This window comes from Euwallacea similis, chromosome 7, assembly GCF_039881205.1.
Source record: "Euwallacea similis isolate ESF13 chromosome 7, ESF131.1, whole genome shotgun sequence".
In the NCBI taxonomy this organism is placed as follows: domain Eukaryota; kingdom Metazoa; phylum Arthropoda; class Insecta; order Coleoptera; family Curculionidae; genus Euwallacea; species Euwallacea similis.
The window spans coordinates 1590107-1605411 of NC_089615.1; the positions used below are offsets into that span (position 1 = coordinate 1590107).

The 15305-nt window shown below is 36.7% G+C and overlaps 1 protein-coding gene across 2 annotated transcripts in view; it reads left to right on the forward strand.

Annotated features, from left to right (window-relative positions):
• Positions 1 to 15305, forward strand: part of LOC136409859 (5-hydroxytryptamine receptor-like) — a 182549-nt gene that overhangs the window by 140127 nt on the left and 27117 nt on the right. For both annotated transcript variants that reach the window (XM_066391673.1, XM_066391674.1), the window contains exons 4-5: positions 12382 to 12493; positions 12549 to 12770. In XM_066391673.1, coding sequence (XP_066247770.1) covers positions 12394 to 12493; positions 12549 to 12770 — 322 coding nt within the window. In that variant the 5' untranslated portion in view covers positions 12382 to 12393. The remainder of the gene's footprint in view (positions 1 to 12381; positions 12494 to 12548; positions 12771 to 15305) is intronic.

The window sequence follows — 15305 nt, forward strand, 5'->3', positions numbered from 1 at the left end:
GGGAAATTTGGAAAATACGGCGGACCCTGTATATTTTCTCTAATAATCACTTCGAACGCAATTTAAATGTACCTCTAACGAAAACATCAATAAGTACCGGTTTTAAAGACAGCCTTCGATGTATCCCTCGAAACTACATCATTATGAACAAAGTTTAGTAATTATGCTTAGAAATCTTGTTCGAGGGGATGGATAATAAACGAACATTCGGTAGGTATTAGTTTGACGATAAACATAGGTTTTTTTCATGAAATCTGGAGGGTCTTATAAATTGTTTGAATTTATACCTCCCCTAAAAATTCTGATAAAACGGAAACAAGATCAGTGACCCATAATTGATGGTATAATTAAATTGTTTACATCGCCCGGTTCACTTGCGCTTTGCCCAATTAAATTATAGTGCTTGTACGCTATAAACAAGCTAATTATTAACCCACAATAAAATCGGATTTAGAGGCGTGTTTTTGGCAGTAATGAATCAAATAAAATTTGATTTGATTTATTTATTATATTGAGCGAAAGAGCTGTTGGCAATAATAAATTTGTTCTGGTAGCTGGAGAGAAGCTGGAGTGGGCTGCTCGGCTACATGTCCACCCCTTGTTGACACTGCTAAATATGCTATGCTGGCATGCTGTGTTGCATTACAATGTTTTAGAATATATAGATTTTTATAAAATTCGTGGGTTCATTCTAGCTAGAGGGACCGCCTAACAAAGAGGCCAGCAGACGTTGGGGCCGGTCGTGTAGACCAGTTACGTGTTTCAGACATAAATGTCGAGCTGAAGAAGCAGACGAACTCTTTTAGTTCGTCTGCTTCCAGGTATTTCATTATTTTTAGCTGGAATGTCTGCGATGGCCCGGTGACGTGAATAAGAGAAATTACGTTAATTAAAGGGTCGTAGCAGTCACAAAAGCAGTAACCATAATAATAGAGTTCTACGATTTAATTTTTTTCCCAACCCGGGTTTAGGAGCATATTATTCTACGCCACGGCAGACACCACAACGAGTTTCACGCTTACAATTAGAGCCCGTGCGGCCTGGCGCAACAAAATATTAGCAGCCCCCGTTTTCAGTTGTATGTTAAAATGAATGTTTGAAAATTGCAGAAAAGTCTTACCAACACTAATTCACTTTCATATACAGTGTGTCCATAAAGTAAGGAATAAATTCGATTAAAATTCGGGGAATTCTTTCAGAAAAATGCTCGGGCACGTGTTTTATTCTTTTTACGTGCGCATTTTTTGAGAAACAATCTGAATATGCAGGGTGTTCCGAAATTGAGATACGACCCGCAAGTGGAAATTTTCAAATGGGAACCCCCGTTTTCTCTTGCATTTATGGATTCCACGTAAAATTTCGAGTATTTTTCATTAACATTCCCTATGTCGATATTCACCTGTTTGCGAGAAAATGGCGGTTGAAAAGAAGTTATGATAAAAGATAACAAGATTGTATTAGAAACATTATATTTAATAACAAGGAGCAATTAATTACGTACATTTTCGTCATGTACCATCGGGTTGTGCTGGGATATAAATTTGTTGTAAGAAATCAAGATATCTTTGACTGTCTGTCTTTCCTTGCAGGCATTTTTTTTCCATAGGAATGTTATTAAACATGTGAATAACGTCTAAAATGTTAATGTTCCTAATTTATCAGTTTTAGTTTGACTTTATTAAGCAAAAATTATTATTAAATACAATGTTTCTAATACCGCGTGTATTAAAACATTTCTGATCAAGTAGGCCATGGAATTTTTTGATAGCGAATCCGTATGTCTTTGATATGTTCGGCGTAATCTCGAACATAAATGAACCAACTTAACTTTATTTAAAAATGTCACTCTGTTTACCTGTATTAATAGTTGGTTTTTATTTAAAATAGCCTTTTCTAAGACTTCACGGACTTGTGCGTAGGTTAGTTAAAATTTGCTGAGTGCAAGAAATGCTGTTTATACTCGAACAAATAGCCTTTATGGTTGAGTCTTATTTTCTGGGATTCGTTTAGTTGGTCTACCACTTCCTGGTTTTCTTTGAACACTGCCAGTTTCACGAAATAATTGGACAACATAATACAAAGTGCTACGGAACTGTGATTCCTGCACTGCAATGTGGGGGAAATTTTTGATGAAACTCTTAAAAACAAGGTTAATATTTATAGGCCCATTCTCCGTCTATGAACTCGCCATTCCTAAAATAACACTCAATCATGAATGCTTTTTGTTTGCGTGTAAAAACCATTTTTTGCACCCAAAAAACTTTAACTAAGCAACACACAAGTTCGAATCTTGTAAAAGACTATTTTTAATAAAAACGAACTAATAATACAAGTGAACTGAGTGATATTTTTAAATGAGGTTAGGTTCGTTCATTTTTGTTCGAGATTACGATGAACATATCAAAGACATACGGATTCGCTATCAAAAAATTCCATGGCGTACTTGATCAGAAACTTTTTAATACACGGTACAATCTTGTTATCGTTTATCATAATTTTTTTTTTCAACCACTATTTTTTCGTAAACAGGTGAATAACGACATAGGGAATGTTAATGAAAAATGCTCGAAATACGTAGAACCCATAAATGTAACAAAAACGGGGGTTCTCATTTGAAAATTTCCACTTGAGGGTCGTATCTCAATTTTGGAACACCCAGTATATTCACATTATTTCTCAAAAAATGCGTAAAAACAATAAAACACGTGCTCGAGCATTTTCCTGAAAGAGAATTCCCTGAATTTTAATCGAATTTATTCCTCACTTTATGGACACACTGTACAATAATCCTGTAATTAACATTTTTTAAAAATTAATATTTCAGGGACAATTTGCTGGAAATGCCATTAGCCGCACATAGCAGAGGTCAACAGTTGCACCTGTGTTGACTCTGCTGAACGCCGCCATTGAAACATGCAGTGGCCTAAAGTGCAGTTGCCATGAACAAATTTGTAACACCTGGTTCGTAACTGCTCTGGATTAGCAAAAGCCGTAATTGGGTAGCTAATCCACTAGTAATGCAATATCCTTGAAATATTTACATAATGCACAAGAAGAAATCAGTGTAAGTAGTTGAGATCGCGGGCGAAAATTACAACATTCAATCTCGGTGCCAACTCCAAACTTTCAACATAAAATCTGAAAAGCAATGAATCAGTATTAGGCTGCGGAGTAAAAATGCACTTTAATACTTTGCAACAGAAACTCGGTTAGACATGATGCTTGGGCCTGTTTGCCGGCAACAGGCCAAGATGAGGGCGTACTATTATTGATTCACTTAGTTATGAAGGAAACTTCGATAATAATTTTTCTTTCAGAAACTCATAAGCACTTGAGCCAAGACGTATGGCCTAATATTGTTTACTTTAAGATGTATTATCTTGCTGCATTGTTTGCGACAAAGTGACTGATGCGGCATCGTTCAGTTTTTCATATCTCGTCTTCGATACCTACATATCCAAGATACGTGACATTTGTCCTTCCGGAAAGAATCCGCATCACGTTACTCCCGTTGTGTTTTATTCTTTTTTGTTTTTTCATATACTGAGTCAGCTTCGAACGTGTCCCTAACTTTAATAAATAGATGCAATCGTTACTGACTGTTTGAAGCAGACAGTGCAATATTAATAAACTTTAACGGAAATTATATCCCAGCGGTTCAATTCCGCTCGCTTCGAAGCACACGAGTACAGATAAACGTTTTACTGTATAATATATGTGGATTTTAGGGACAAACTGCTCCTCATAACATTGTTTTTCCGAGTCGTTTAGTATGAAAAATTTGTTACGTTGAAGTTCAGTAATTCCGGGTAAATGGTAATGTATGAGGTTGGTAACGTATAAGGGTCAACTATTTCTTTTAGAAATCAAACCGCAACACGCCCAAATGCAGATTACTGCGATTTATACCCACATTTGCCCACCAACATTTAAACGTCTGTCTCAAAAGCTCTGTAAAAGCAAAAAACAGCTTCTGTGCCAACGTGTGTGTGTTTGAAAATACGCGTTTTTGTCCAAGCAAATTGGTAAGTTTGAACGTGATTAAAGCGATTTTTTATTCATTTGTGTGGAAGAAACAGCGGCAGACTAGAAATTCTCTTCCATATTGATCTCTATCCTCGCATCTCTATTAATAACCGCTAATAAAAGATGAGAGGCAAATACCTGGAAAAAATTGTGAACCAGGGATATTTTAATAAATGAGACACTTATCCCATTGAAGTCGCACCTTTTTGGGGCTGCCTGTATATTTTCCTATAACCCGCAGCCCTTCTTCCCACAACTTTCCTGTTTCACTGTTTCCTCTGATTCTAATGATAAAAGAACTGTCGACCAATTACCCACTGTTGGAATACCCTGCATACACATGTTCAACAAGTGGGAGGTAAGTAGGTAGATTTGAAATGTCACTAACAGACTTATGTGTGCACTCGAAAATGACTGAAAATATATGGAGATTTGCAGGAAAAAATAATTGATCGATTTTAAGGATTTGCGTGGCTGGCTTCGTGACTTTCTGAAAATAACAGATTCGATACCGGTAGCGATTGTATGGTATCTCAGGGGTGCTGCACTGATCTGCACCAAAGGACTCTACACTGGTTTGAAAGATAAGCTACGGTTCTAAGAGTAATGAAAATTTAAGGACATATAAGACCTTAAAACTAAAATTCAAAACTCGTCAAAAATACGAGGTGTAATTTAACTACGCGGCTGAACTTCAAGGGGTGATTCTACAAGTGATACTAAGACGAAAAGTTTATATAAATATAGGTCCGGTAATGATTCGTTTTCAAGATATAAAATATCAGACTTTTTTTAAAAATCACACGTTTTTTCACAAAAATAAAACCTCACTTTAGCACAGTAGCATGTCAATTTCTTGATTCAACTTATGTAGAAAACTGAATCGGTTGCGTTGATCCATAGTCATGACCACCCAGGTCACCAGATTTAAATCCTTTAGATTTTTTTCTTTGAGGGCATGTAAAGTCCTTTATTTATAAAGCTCCGGTTAACACTGAAAAAGAATTGATTTAATGGATACGGAATTCATGTAATCAGATAAGATATACGCCGGAAATATTTCAACGTGTTCGGCAATCGATGTTAAAACGAGGTAATGCTTGCATTGAAGTTGGAGAACATTTTCAGCAACTATTGTAAGTTTCGCGTTCCTTATTGTTAAGTGTTTTTTTACTGAAAAAAATTGGATGCCATTTATTTAAGTGTAATTTTAATAAAGCGTTTTTCTTGTTTAATTTTTCTTAAATTTCCAGCGTTGCCCCTGTGCACGCCATTAGCGACAGCAGACTAACAATTTTTAACTTAAAAAAATCATCCACAGCTGCATCTTAAAAACGAAGCATTACTGGACCTATGTTTATATAAACTTTTCGTCTTAGAATCCCTCAAAGAATCACCTCGAGAAGGTTGACGGTGCTCTTAAATAACACCCTATATATGGTATGAAGTTTGTTGGGAACGATTCTCGATTTGGAGAGTTCCTCACTAATTGAGATTAACAATTTCGCCCTCATTATATGACCCTATTACTACGGATTGATCATGTTCCCACGCACCTCCTACAACTTAAACCTTTAACCCCCCAAAAGTCCGAGCGTCCCGGTTAAGTCCGAAAGATTCACTCACGTGCCCCTTAAGCTGGTGCCAGTAAAGCCGTGTCCCCACTAAGCCTCCTGATAACTCATTTTCCGATTCCAAGTCCGACTCTCGCAAATCTGTTTTTATGTAGCGTGCTCAATGTCTGTGCCAGCAAATATATTTACCTTAGTTGCACCCTTTGCACATTTCGATTCGTTGCCTCTTATAAAGGTTCCTACAGACGGACCATTTTTTAAGAAAATAAAGGAAAAAACCCGAGTGGCGACACGCGGTGTTGAGTCGAAGTCGTCCGTCTATAAAGGCTTTAATAGTGATTGTAAGCGTTGTTCATAATGGAGCAGTTCGCTCGAGAAGTAGATCGCAGGCGACCGCTTATTATGAGAACTAATTTTACAAATGTTGTAAAATGGAAATTTTCGCTTCATGTGGGAACGTCTGCAGATGAAAGTAACGGAGGTACCATCAAAGATCCCAACAAAATTCTCGCCTTTCAGTCGGTCGCATCACAATGTTTCTCCATTTTTAATCTCACAACTTTACGAGGAGAAAACTTTCCAAACAAACGCTATAAAATTGCATATGAGCTTTAGCAAGAACAAATAACGGTTTTGGTTCCCCAATGTTCAAAACACATGATCTTTATCCCATTTCCTGATAAAAATAAAGGATCACAGAAATGCTTTTGCCGGCTCTCCTAAAAGCCATTGCTTTTTTTATACAAGAGGGAATATTGTCCATTAGTGTTTGTTTGTGATGCCGTAAATTCATACGCCTGAGCAGTAATTGTTAAAAATAATGCCACATGGCTTTACTGCTATCTGTGTTGTGTAACGTCGTCTTATCGTATTCCTCTGTGAGTTCTGGAATAGTTTTGTGTGACCCTTAAAGATTTAGAAGGGAATTTATTGGCGCGAGGGATAGAGAATCGAACATCAGTTCGGTAAAAAAATTCTGGCGAGAAAGTTTGCTATGAGTAAGAGTTCAGTCCAGCAAAAGTGTTTAACTTATGAAGGCAATCTTAAAGTTTCACTGATTTATTGCTGCCATGCATCCATTTTACTGCTTTGTTCTTCATTTTAGCCAGCGTTTTAAGTAATAAGGAGTAATAAATTGCACATGCACTCGTACGTTCTTGAGACGTTTTTTTAGATAAAACGTTGTACTTTAATGCATCTATTGTCTAAACCAAAAATAAGCAATAAAAACGTAAGAAGCAGACAAGCGAATTTTCCTGCATAGACGAAATTACATTACTCCCAAATTGGAATAAACGCCTCATAAAACTTTGTAAATGCACGGGAAGCCTTTTCAGAAAGGCATTATGCAAAATATCATATCGGATCAACTGAGAAATAAAATTTTCCTGTTAATTAATCATAACAAACAACAAGGCTTAAAAGGTCATATGATGATAACAAGTTTCAGTGGGATAAACATTTGGAAAAATGGTCCTTTGAAGATTTACTCTGAAAGATTTTTTAGAAAAATTTGCCACCTGATATTAATCTGAACTTACAGAGTACTAATATCTCAAAACGATCGTATTTGATTGCTCACTAATGGCTCTGCAAATTATCTTCGGTATACATCTCAGCGGATTGGTATAGGAACATAGTTAGGGGGTAAAGGACACTATTGTACTCTCATCCAGGACCACGAACCGTTCCAGGCAAGAAGTGGTTTTTTAACTTCCCAAATTCATCAATGAAGAGTAAGATGTTTTTTGGCGTGGCGAGTAGTAATTAGGAAAAATCCACCCTGCCATCGCCTGAGCTTGAACCAGCAACCAGTAAGCTTTCCGGGCTACCAGTCTACCAACTGAGCTCAATTCAGTCTATCGAACTCTTTTCTATAACTTAAAGGTGTTAGTTGACTGGTGGGAGAAGTTAAAGGGGAATCGCATTCGCAACTGCAACACTGTAGAGTCTTATAATTCACTACACTTAGTGTGGTCAAACCACTTCCCTCAGTAGGGACAATGGAACCGTAATTTCTGGTGTTAAGGCTAAAAGCTTAACACTTTAAGCTTATGCATGGGACAGGTACCCCGATAAGCCGAACGAAGCCTTCGTAGCTCTATAATGAATAAGAGATGATATGATTGATCAAGGAGCTAAAATCAATTAACTCAGGTTACCCTGGGTTAATCCGGACTGGAAGTTTTCGGAGATAGTAGAAGCTGATTTCTAACATTGGGAATCGCTTCGGGCGACCAATAAGCATAATTAGGAGGTTTAATTAAAATGAACGAATGATTAATATTCAAATTTTTAATAACAAGTATTAACGGGGCAACAACTGTTAATTATTAATTGCAATAACCTCTGAGAGAATGGCAATGTTCAATGAATGAATGCTAATGGATTGCAGCTCATTGTGTCCACCAATGCTAATTAAGTGTCGGGCTAATGGGGACAAAGACCAATCTATTTCGAAAATGACACAGAAAAAAATTATTTAAAATGTACTGATGAGTTTTACGCAATTAAAGATGAATAACGTTCAAGGAAAAAGTCCCAATGACAGTTAATTAAAGCTTAATGAATGGAAATTTTTCTTTAACTTTAATTATTGCTCGCGATGCCAAAAAATACGTCGCTCTTCATGAAAGAAAAAGGGCTTCGAGGGATGGCATTAAATTTGAGACAAACGCATGAATTATGGAACAGACTCTCTGGAATAATGTTCCGAAGGGACTACAGTTTAGAAGTCCCGCCTTAAACTTCGACAAGGCCAGATAATCTTTGTTTGCAAAAACTACCGCCATGCCCAGGATGTTTGAATGGAATTTGCTCTTTTGCAAATCCAGAAAATAAAAGTTCCTGAGGTGGTGTACATAAATATGCATAGAATGCGTTCATCTATTGCGAGATCTCACATGAACATCGTGGAACTTGCCACACGAACGATGATTTAAGCGGAACAGAACGATACTAGAAAAAAGAGACACAGAATTTCTTTCAAAGCCCAACGTGTCTGATTTTGCTAACAATCGTCAGTCGGCCTGAACGAAACATCGCACATGGATGTAAGCCGCAATTCTCTAACTCAGAGTTAGAGACAATAGCCGCACACCTTGAAGAACCAAACTAATAATGGAAGGACTGTGGTGACCATTTAGTATGTGACCAAATTATTTTCGTTTTCTGGTATATTAAAGGGCATTTACAAAATTCAGAAATCAAAGCTGCTACACTCAGACAACACATTATCCCACAGTTTTGGCGAGTACAGCTCTGTAATCTAACATGGTGATGTTTAACGTCTCTTAACTGGTCTTTTCTTAAGATATTTGCAGGGGAAATGGGCGAATCCAAGCTTTAAGTGCTGCAACGCTTGACCGCTGCGAAATCTCTGATTATGGCCAATGATGATTAGTTCAAGTTAGTTCGGGTGCACCGAAGTGGGTGGATAAATTAAAGAATGTGCTCCAGTTCTCCTCTCCCCCAATTTGTTGAGACTACTAGGTTAAGATTGTCAACTTGGTTTTTTAATTCAAGGCTTCAAGTCTGTAAAAAATCTTCTGATTATAGTCCGGTTTGAGCTTCTTACCACCATGTGTTGTGGACTTATCGCCGGCACCATTCTTCTATGAATATAATTAAAACTTCACAGGCTCAGTTTAACGAAGGCAAAGCATAAAACGAAACGCTTTCCTCATTTATTTTTGCAGAAAATAGGAGAAAAAGTGAAATCGGACTGCTGCTAACTGAGCCCTATTTATCAGTGGTGCGAGTGGAGCGTCTGAAAAACTTTAATTTCAGCCCCGAATCGCCGACACTCGGATCAAGTGGAGTTTCAAAGGCCTTTTCTAATACAAAATAGTTCTCATTCGGCTGGCGATTTTGAAACCAGCTTTAAAATGATTGAAAATTTAGCCTCACTTTGCATAAATTCGCTAAGGTCCGATTAAAGCTACCGCATTTCGTATGGCAAAGATATTTGCGGATCATATTTTGCAAAACAAAAAAGAACTTTTGCTTCAATGATTCGGGCCTTTGGTCGTTAGTTTGCCAGTGAAAGAGGAGCCTTTTGATGTCTGGAGCATTGCTGATGACAATAATGCCGTGCCTTGAGACTTTAATACTTTATTTTGATTGGACAGCATGGCAAGTCTTTTGACTGCGTTCTTAAGCAGTATTAAGCTGCAGGATTCGGAAAATATTGCGTTATAACCAAGTCAATATACGTTACTGATGAAGTGCTAATTTTTCATGAATTATGGATAATAATGCGAAGTAACGTGTGTTGACGAGACCAAATCGCCGTTTTCTTTATATTAACATTTTTATTGCGAGTTGTTTGGCACCAAGGACATGACGATATTTCGAAATAATCAAAAACATACGCAGTAGCCCAGATTATCGGTGACAGCGATTATCTGTAAAAAAACCTCCTTGAGGTAGAGGAACGTTATAACATTGAGACAGAGGTATAAGCTGGATATAATTTTATATACAGGGAGTAACAAATGATCATGGAGGTATTTCTGGGAGCGATAGTACTTTGCAAAATAATTTAAAAAATCTAATAAACTCATATGCAGGGTGGAAAAGTTTCAGATTTTTTCTCATATTTTGCCAGGGCATTTTAAACAGTTTTCATAATTTTGTTTACATTTAGATTTATTTTTATTTTAAAAAATTAGATTGGACGCTGCGAATTACTACAGATACTAAGCCGGATTCGTAATTTGTATTCACAGATATGCTAGCAAATTCTCCGTAGACGGTGAAAGATATAAAAATACTGCGCGCGACTAAAATGCAAAAGAATTGAAGAAGGAATTTAAATTTGGTATCAAAATTTATACAGGATGTCCCAAAAAAAGAAACTAAGCACAAAGCAGTACATGACTAAAAAACATAGCATCCTGTATAATGAGCAATGTTGCATTGAAGAAAATATTTTAGGGCGAAAACTTTTGAATGAAACTCATCTCGCTCGGGAAAGTTGTTGTTTTCTGTTGCTGTCAATGAAATATTACTTCCTTTAGAACAGTGCTTCAGAAAGCCGTAATGGGTGATTGGATTCGGTTTCTCGTAAGTTTAAATTAATTTCTTTGATAAGATTTAAAATTCCTCTGAAAAACGAAAATAGCGTAAACTACGTATACATCAAATTTTCAATTATAGTTTTGGAAAGCACTTCGTGCAATTTTTCTTTTATACTTCAGAGAGGAGAACAGTAAAAGAGGAACTTTTATCGAATTGTTATTTACTAGTTTCAGGAACAGGAGTGGGAAGCAACATTTTCATTTAAGAGATACGAGTAAAATAGGATTAGTGTTTGGTGCTTACGCCCAAAAGTAATTTCACAATGAAAAGGCGTAACTGTTTGATTACTAGGCCATCAAAAATACTTTATAAAAATTTATGTCGGTTTCCCAATTATTTATAGTCTAAATGCCAATTTAGACGATAAATAAAAAACTGCGAGGGGCGTATATCCCATCCCAACCTGCGGACAGTATTAAATACGAGGACAGTCCCAGAAGTATCTGACCTGACATAGATGGCGATTTTTTGTTAAAAATTTGCATTTATTACAAAAACCTAACCTTAAAAAGCTTATGTCTGGTATTTGAGGGTGCTAAGTTGATTTGTGTTTGTTTTGGAGCCCTTTTTAATGAACGCTTTTAGAGATTTTGTAAACATGGAAAAAACTGGTCATCGGTTTCTGATTTAATACTCTCATTTGAAAGTTCTTAGTCCATCCAACATCAAGGCGGAGTTAGATTTTACTCTGGGGGAATCTGATTCTTCGATAACAATTGTGAAATATTAGGTGGCAAAATTAGATCGCGGTCGTACGAGCTGCCAAGACGAATCTCGTGGTGGTCAACACAATGAGGTGACTACTTCAGAAATAATGGTCAAAATCCAGAAAACTCTACTGATAGACCGTTGGCTAAAGTTGCACGAGTTACCAGATAAAATAGGTATTTCAAAAAGTACTGTACATCGCATTTTGACCGGGAACTGGATATGAGAAAACTGCGCAAGATGTGTGACGCGATTACTCATAATTGAATAAGAACAGCGCTGTGACGATGTTTCAAAAAGTAATTAAATGGGTTCATCATTTCACATCTGAGACGAAAGAACAGTTAAAACAATGGATTAAAAGGGGAGAAATCGTTCCATCTGCAGGAAGGATGATGGTGTTAGTTTTTTGAAATGCACGTGGGATAATTTTTATTGACTATTTTCCTAAAGGAAAAACAATAAACGGAAAATATTATACAAATTTTCTGCAGCGATTGAGCGAAAAAATTAGGAAAAAGCAACCGCAATTTAGTGAAAAAGAACGTCTTGTTTCATCAAGACAACGTATCAGTCACCACTTCCGTCATCCCTATGGCCAAAATCAATCAACTTTTTTCTCACCCACCCTATTCGCCAGATTTAGCCTCCTCAGATTATTTTCTATTTCCAAACTTGAAAAAATGGCGGTGGAAAGAGATTTATTAATAATAAAGAGATGGAGTCCAAGGTTGACATTTATTTTGAAACATTCGAAGCTTCTTATTAAAAACAAGGTATAGAAGCCAGAGAACATTGTTGGGAAAAGTGTGTCAATTTCAAAGGAGACTATGTGGAGAAATAATGTAATATTTTCTAAAATTTTTTTCTTTAAGTGTTAGGTAGGGTACTTCTGGGGCTATCCTCATATATGGCATACAAGACAATTTTAGCACAATAGGCTTTCCAATTTAATAATATTTAATTCTTAAAAAACATTTTTTACTTGCAGGCCGCACTCTTCATGGAGGCAGCTCGTAAAAAAAGAAAGATGTGGGGCTGCATGGTCGGATTCTCAACTCTCCTGATCTTCCCTTGCAACGTTTATACCGCATCTTCACAAGGTGAGACAAGCTGCTTTTTAACCCCAGTTTGAGACTAATCGCCCATACTTAACAGTTTTCTACGAATATCCTCCATCATCAGTTTCCAACTCGTCGCTGTTCGATGCCACAGTTTACCACCTCAATTGCACTAGCTCCATTTGTTTTATCAACGACACGAGAGACAATGCCACGTCAAACGACACCATTTTGATTCCATCCGAGCCCCTTGCTGACGTCATACTCATGGGGGCCTTATCCATTGTTCTTGGTTTGATGATTCTCGTTACTGTTATTGGTAAGTGTATTTGACGCCTTATTTCTGGCTGATACCATTTCGTGAAATTAAACGAGGCTTCAGGTGATGAGCTACGAAACGAGATTGAGCTCTCTGCGTTGGAATAGTTCGATGCAGCGACTATTTTTGAAATTGTTTCTCAATCGTTTAGATAGAGACGTATGGAAATTTAACCGTTTTAACTCAAGCGCTCTGAAAAAGCAAAAAGTATTTGGGCGTTTTAAGTGAAATGGGTTAATAGCTCGTTTGAGCTTTTACAAATAAAAGTCAAACTTCTCTCAAACGATTTTTTTGAGTGATTTAAATATATATCTCCTAATTTTATTTCTGGAAAATTCCCAGACACGTAAACACAAAGAAAAGAGAGGAATTTAAAAATTCCTTACTTCAAAGTCAAAGAATATGAAGTACTCTTGGGAATGCATCCAGAATTGGATTAAAAATACCATGGCGGAAAGGATTTCGTTTATTGAAACTGGCGTCCTGGTTTGAGAACGTATTATTACAGAATCGAGTATAAAGACTAAATGAAATTAACGAGTTTACAGGAAAGTGTGTTGTTTAGTTTATGCCTAAACAGGAAAGAGAGAGAGGAACGAGAGCAAAAGAACTTGGAAACTGGCAAAGACAGAAAATTAGATAAAAATTCTAAAATTTTTAAAGTATTTGAAGGACCTAAATCAGTTCATTTGAATAAATGAGCCTAAACTCTTAAAATTGCAAAAATACATGTAATCTGCTACAATTTTTCGGTAAAATGGATCACAAGTTCTTGAGATGTTCTAAGCTACAGTTAAAAAAAATAGATCATCAGGCTAGTCTCCTGCATAATACCCAATTTGTTGAGTTTTTGAATGTAAAAAGCTTTTAAATTCACTTGAAAAACTTCTTTAGACTGTTATCACCCTACTTAGAAGCAAATTATTTGACTGCGCCTTGGAGCTGGATAGGCACTCTAGCTCCTTATTAACCTAGAACAGTGAACAGTGAATTTTCTAAGAGAGAAATTTCAAAAAAGCAGGACTGAAAGAAAGAGCGGAGAAAGCCCGACAATAAATAAACCAAGTGCTACTAACAAATTTTCAAAACACTTATCTTAAATCCAGGAAAACCTCGGATAGAATACGGAAGAACACTCGGGATAATACGTTTTACCAACTAGACTCACAATAGTTTACATCAATTCAATTAAGCGGAAGTTATTTCCTGATTTCTTATCCTGGTGTTCGCAGCCCTTAAGGTCCCTCTCCACGCCATAAATAATCGACGGGCCCTTAAAAGGCCCACGTGGCATTCAAAGTTCCATAAAAGGCAACTTTTATACTCCGTGAATAATTGCGTCAATCGTTAAAACCCGACTAAATACGGTTCTGTATTTTTTTGCTTTTTTTTCGAACTGAGAGCTAAATGGCACGTGGGTTAACAGAGCTTGTGCTTTTGCTGAATTTAATTCGAAAAAGATTGAATTATACCCGGGTTATCATTGCTTGAAAGCAACTTTACTTTGAAGGACTTAATTTGAAATTCTGCGTTGTATTGCCTGTAACTCAATTTCCCCGAAGGACTTTTTCATTCGGGACACGTAAAATATTTAAGGTCCCTGCTTTTAAATACACCACAACGTCTGGACCTCTTCTAAGGGACTCGGTTTATTTTAAAGCTGCCGATGCTATGCCTTTTTCGAAAGGGGTGGTGCATAACAAAGATAAAGTGTATTGGACCATTTTTAACACACAATCGGATAAAGGGAACGAGAGTTTGGCTATTAAAATTATACAATGGGTTGTATAAAATTGGATGATGAATTTTCTCTATTCATAGAGCTCGATTTGTGGAAAATAATAAGTTGACCGAGAACGATTGCAAATAAAAAATATTTTCTTACCAAAGCAACATGCAGTATATCAAGGAAAATATAGCTGTCAGTAAACATAATAATCAGTTAAACGCACGCACGGGGGCTTGCCTGGCCTTGTAGTAAAAATCTCCCGCAGATTTACTTAAAGGGAAGTTATTTCCCCGATACCCTCAATACTAACTCTGAAGGTTAACAAACTGCAAGTTTGTAAGGATATATTCTCCAGGCCCCAATAAAGAAAATTTCCCGAAAACGAGGTCATAAAAAGCTGACTTATTGCTATATTATTAAACCTACACATGGATAGAATCCGAGTTGTTTTCCGCACGAATATTCTTTATGACGCGACGATTGGGAGTCCATAATATAATAGCTCTGAACTCATCAATTCCTTCTATCTCTCGTTAAAGTGTGCAATAAATTTTATAAAATATGACGTGAAAATTCGTTAAAGATACCCCACGTTTGGCCTAATTTTATTCATGTTCCCTATAAATTTACAAAATCATGATCTGGCATTAATCTTTGCAACAAAATTGCCCTAAAAATCAATTCGGAAGTGCGCTCTCAGCAACATTTGATATATTTACTTAGAGCCTAATAGCATGTTACAAGAAACATTTCAGCCGTTAAATTGGCTTTAATCTCGCTTTAGGACACGTTTTCAATGAGGATGC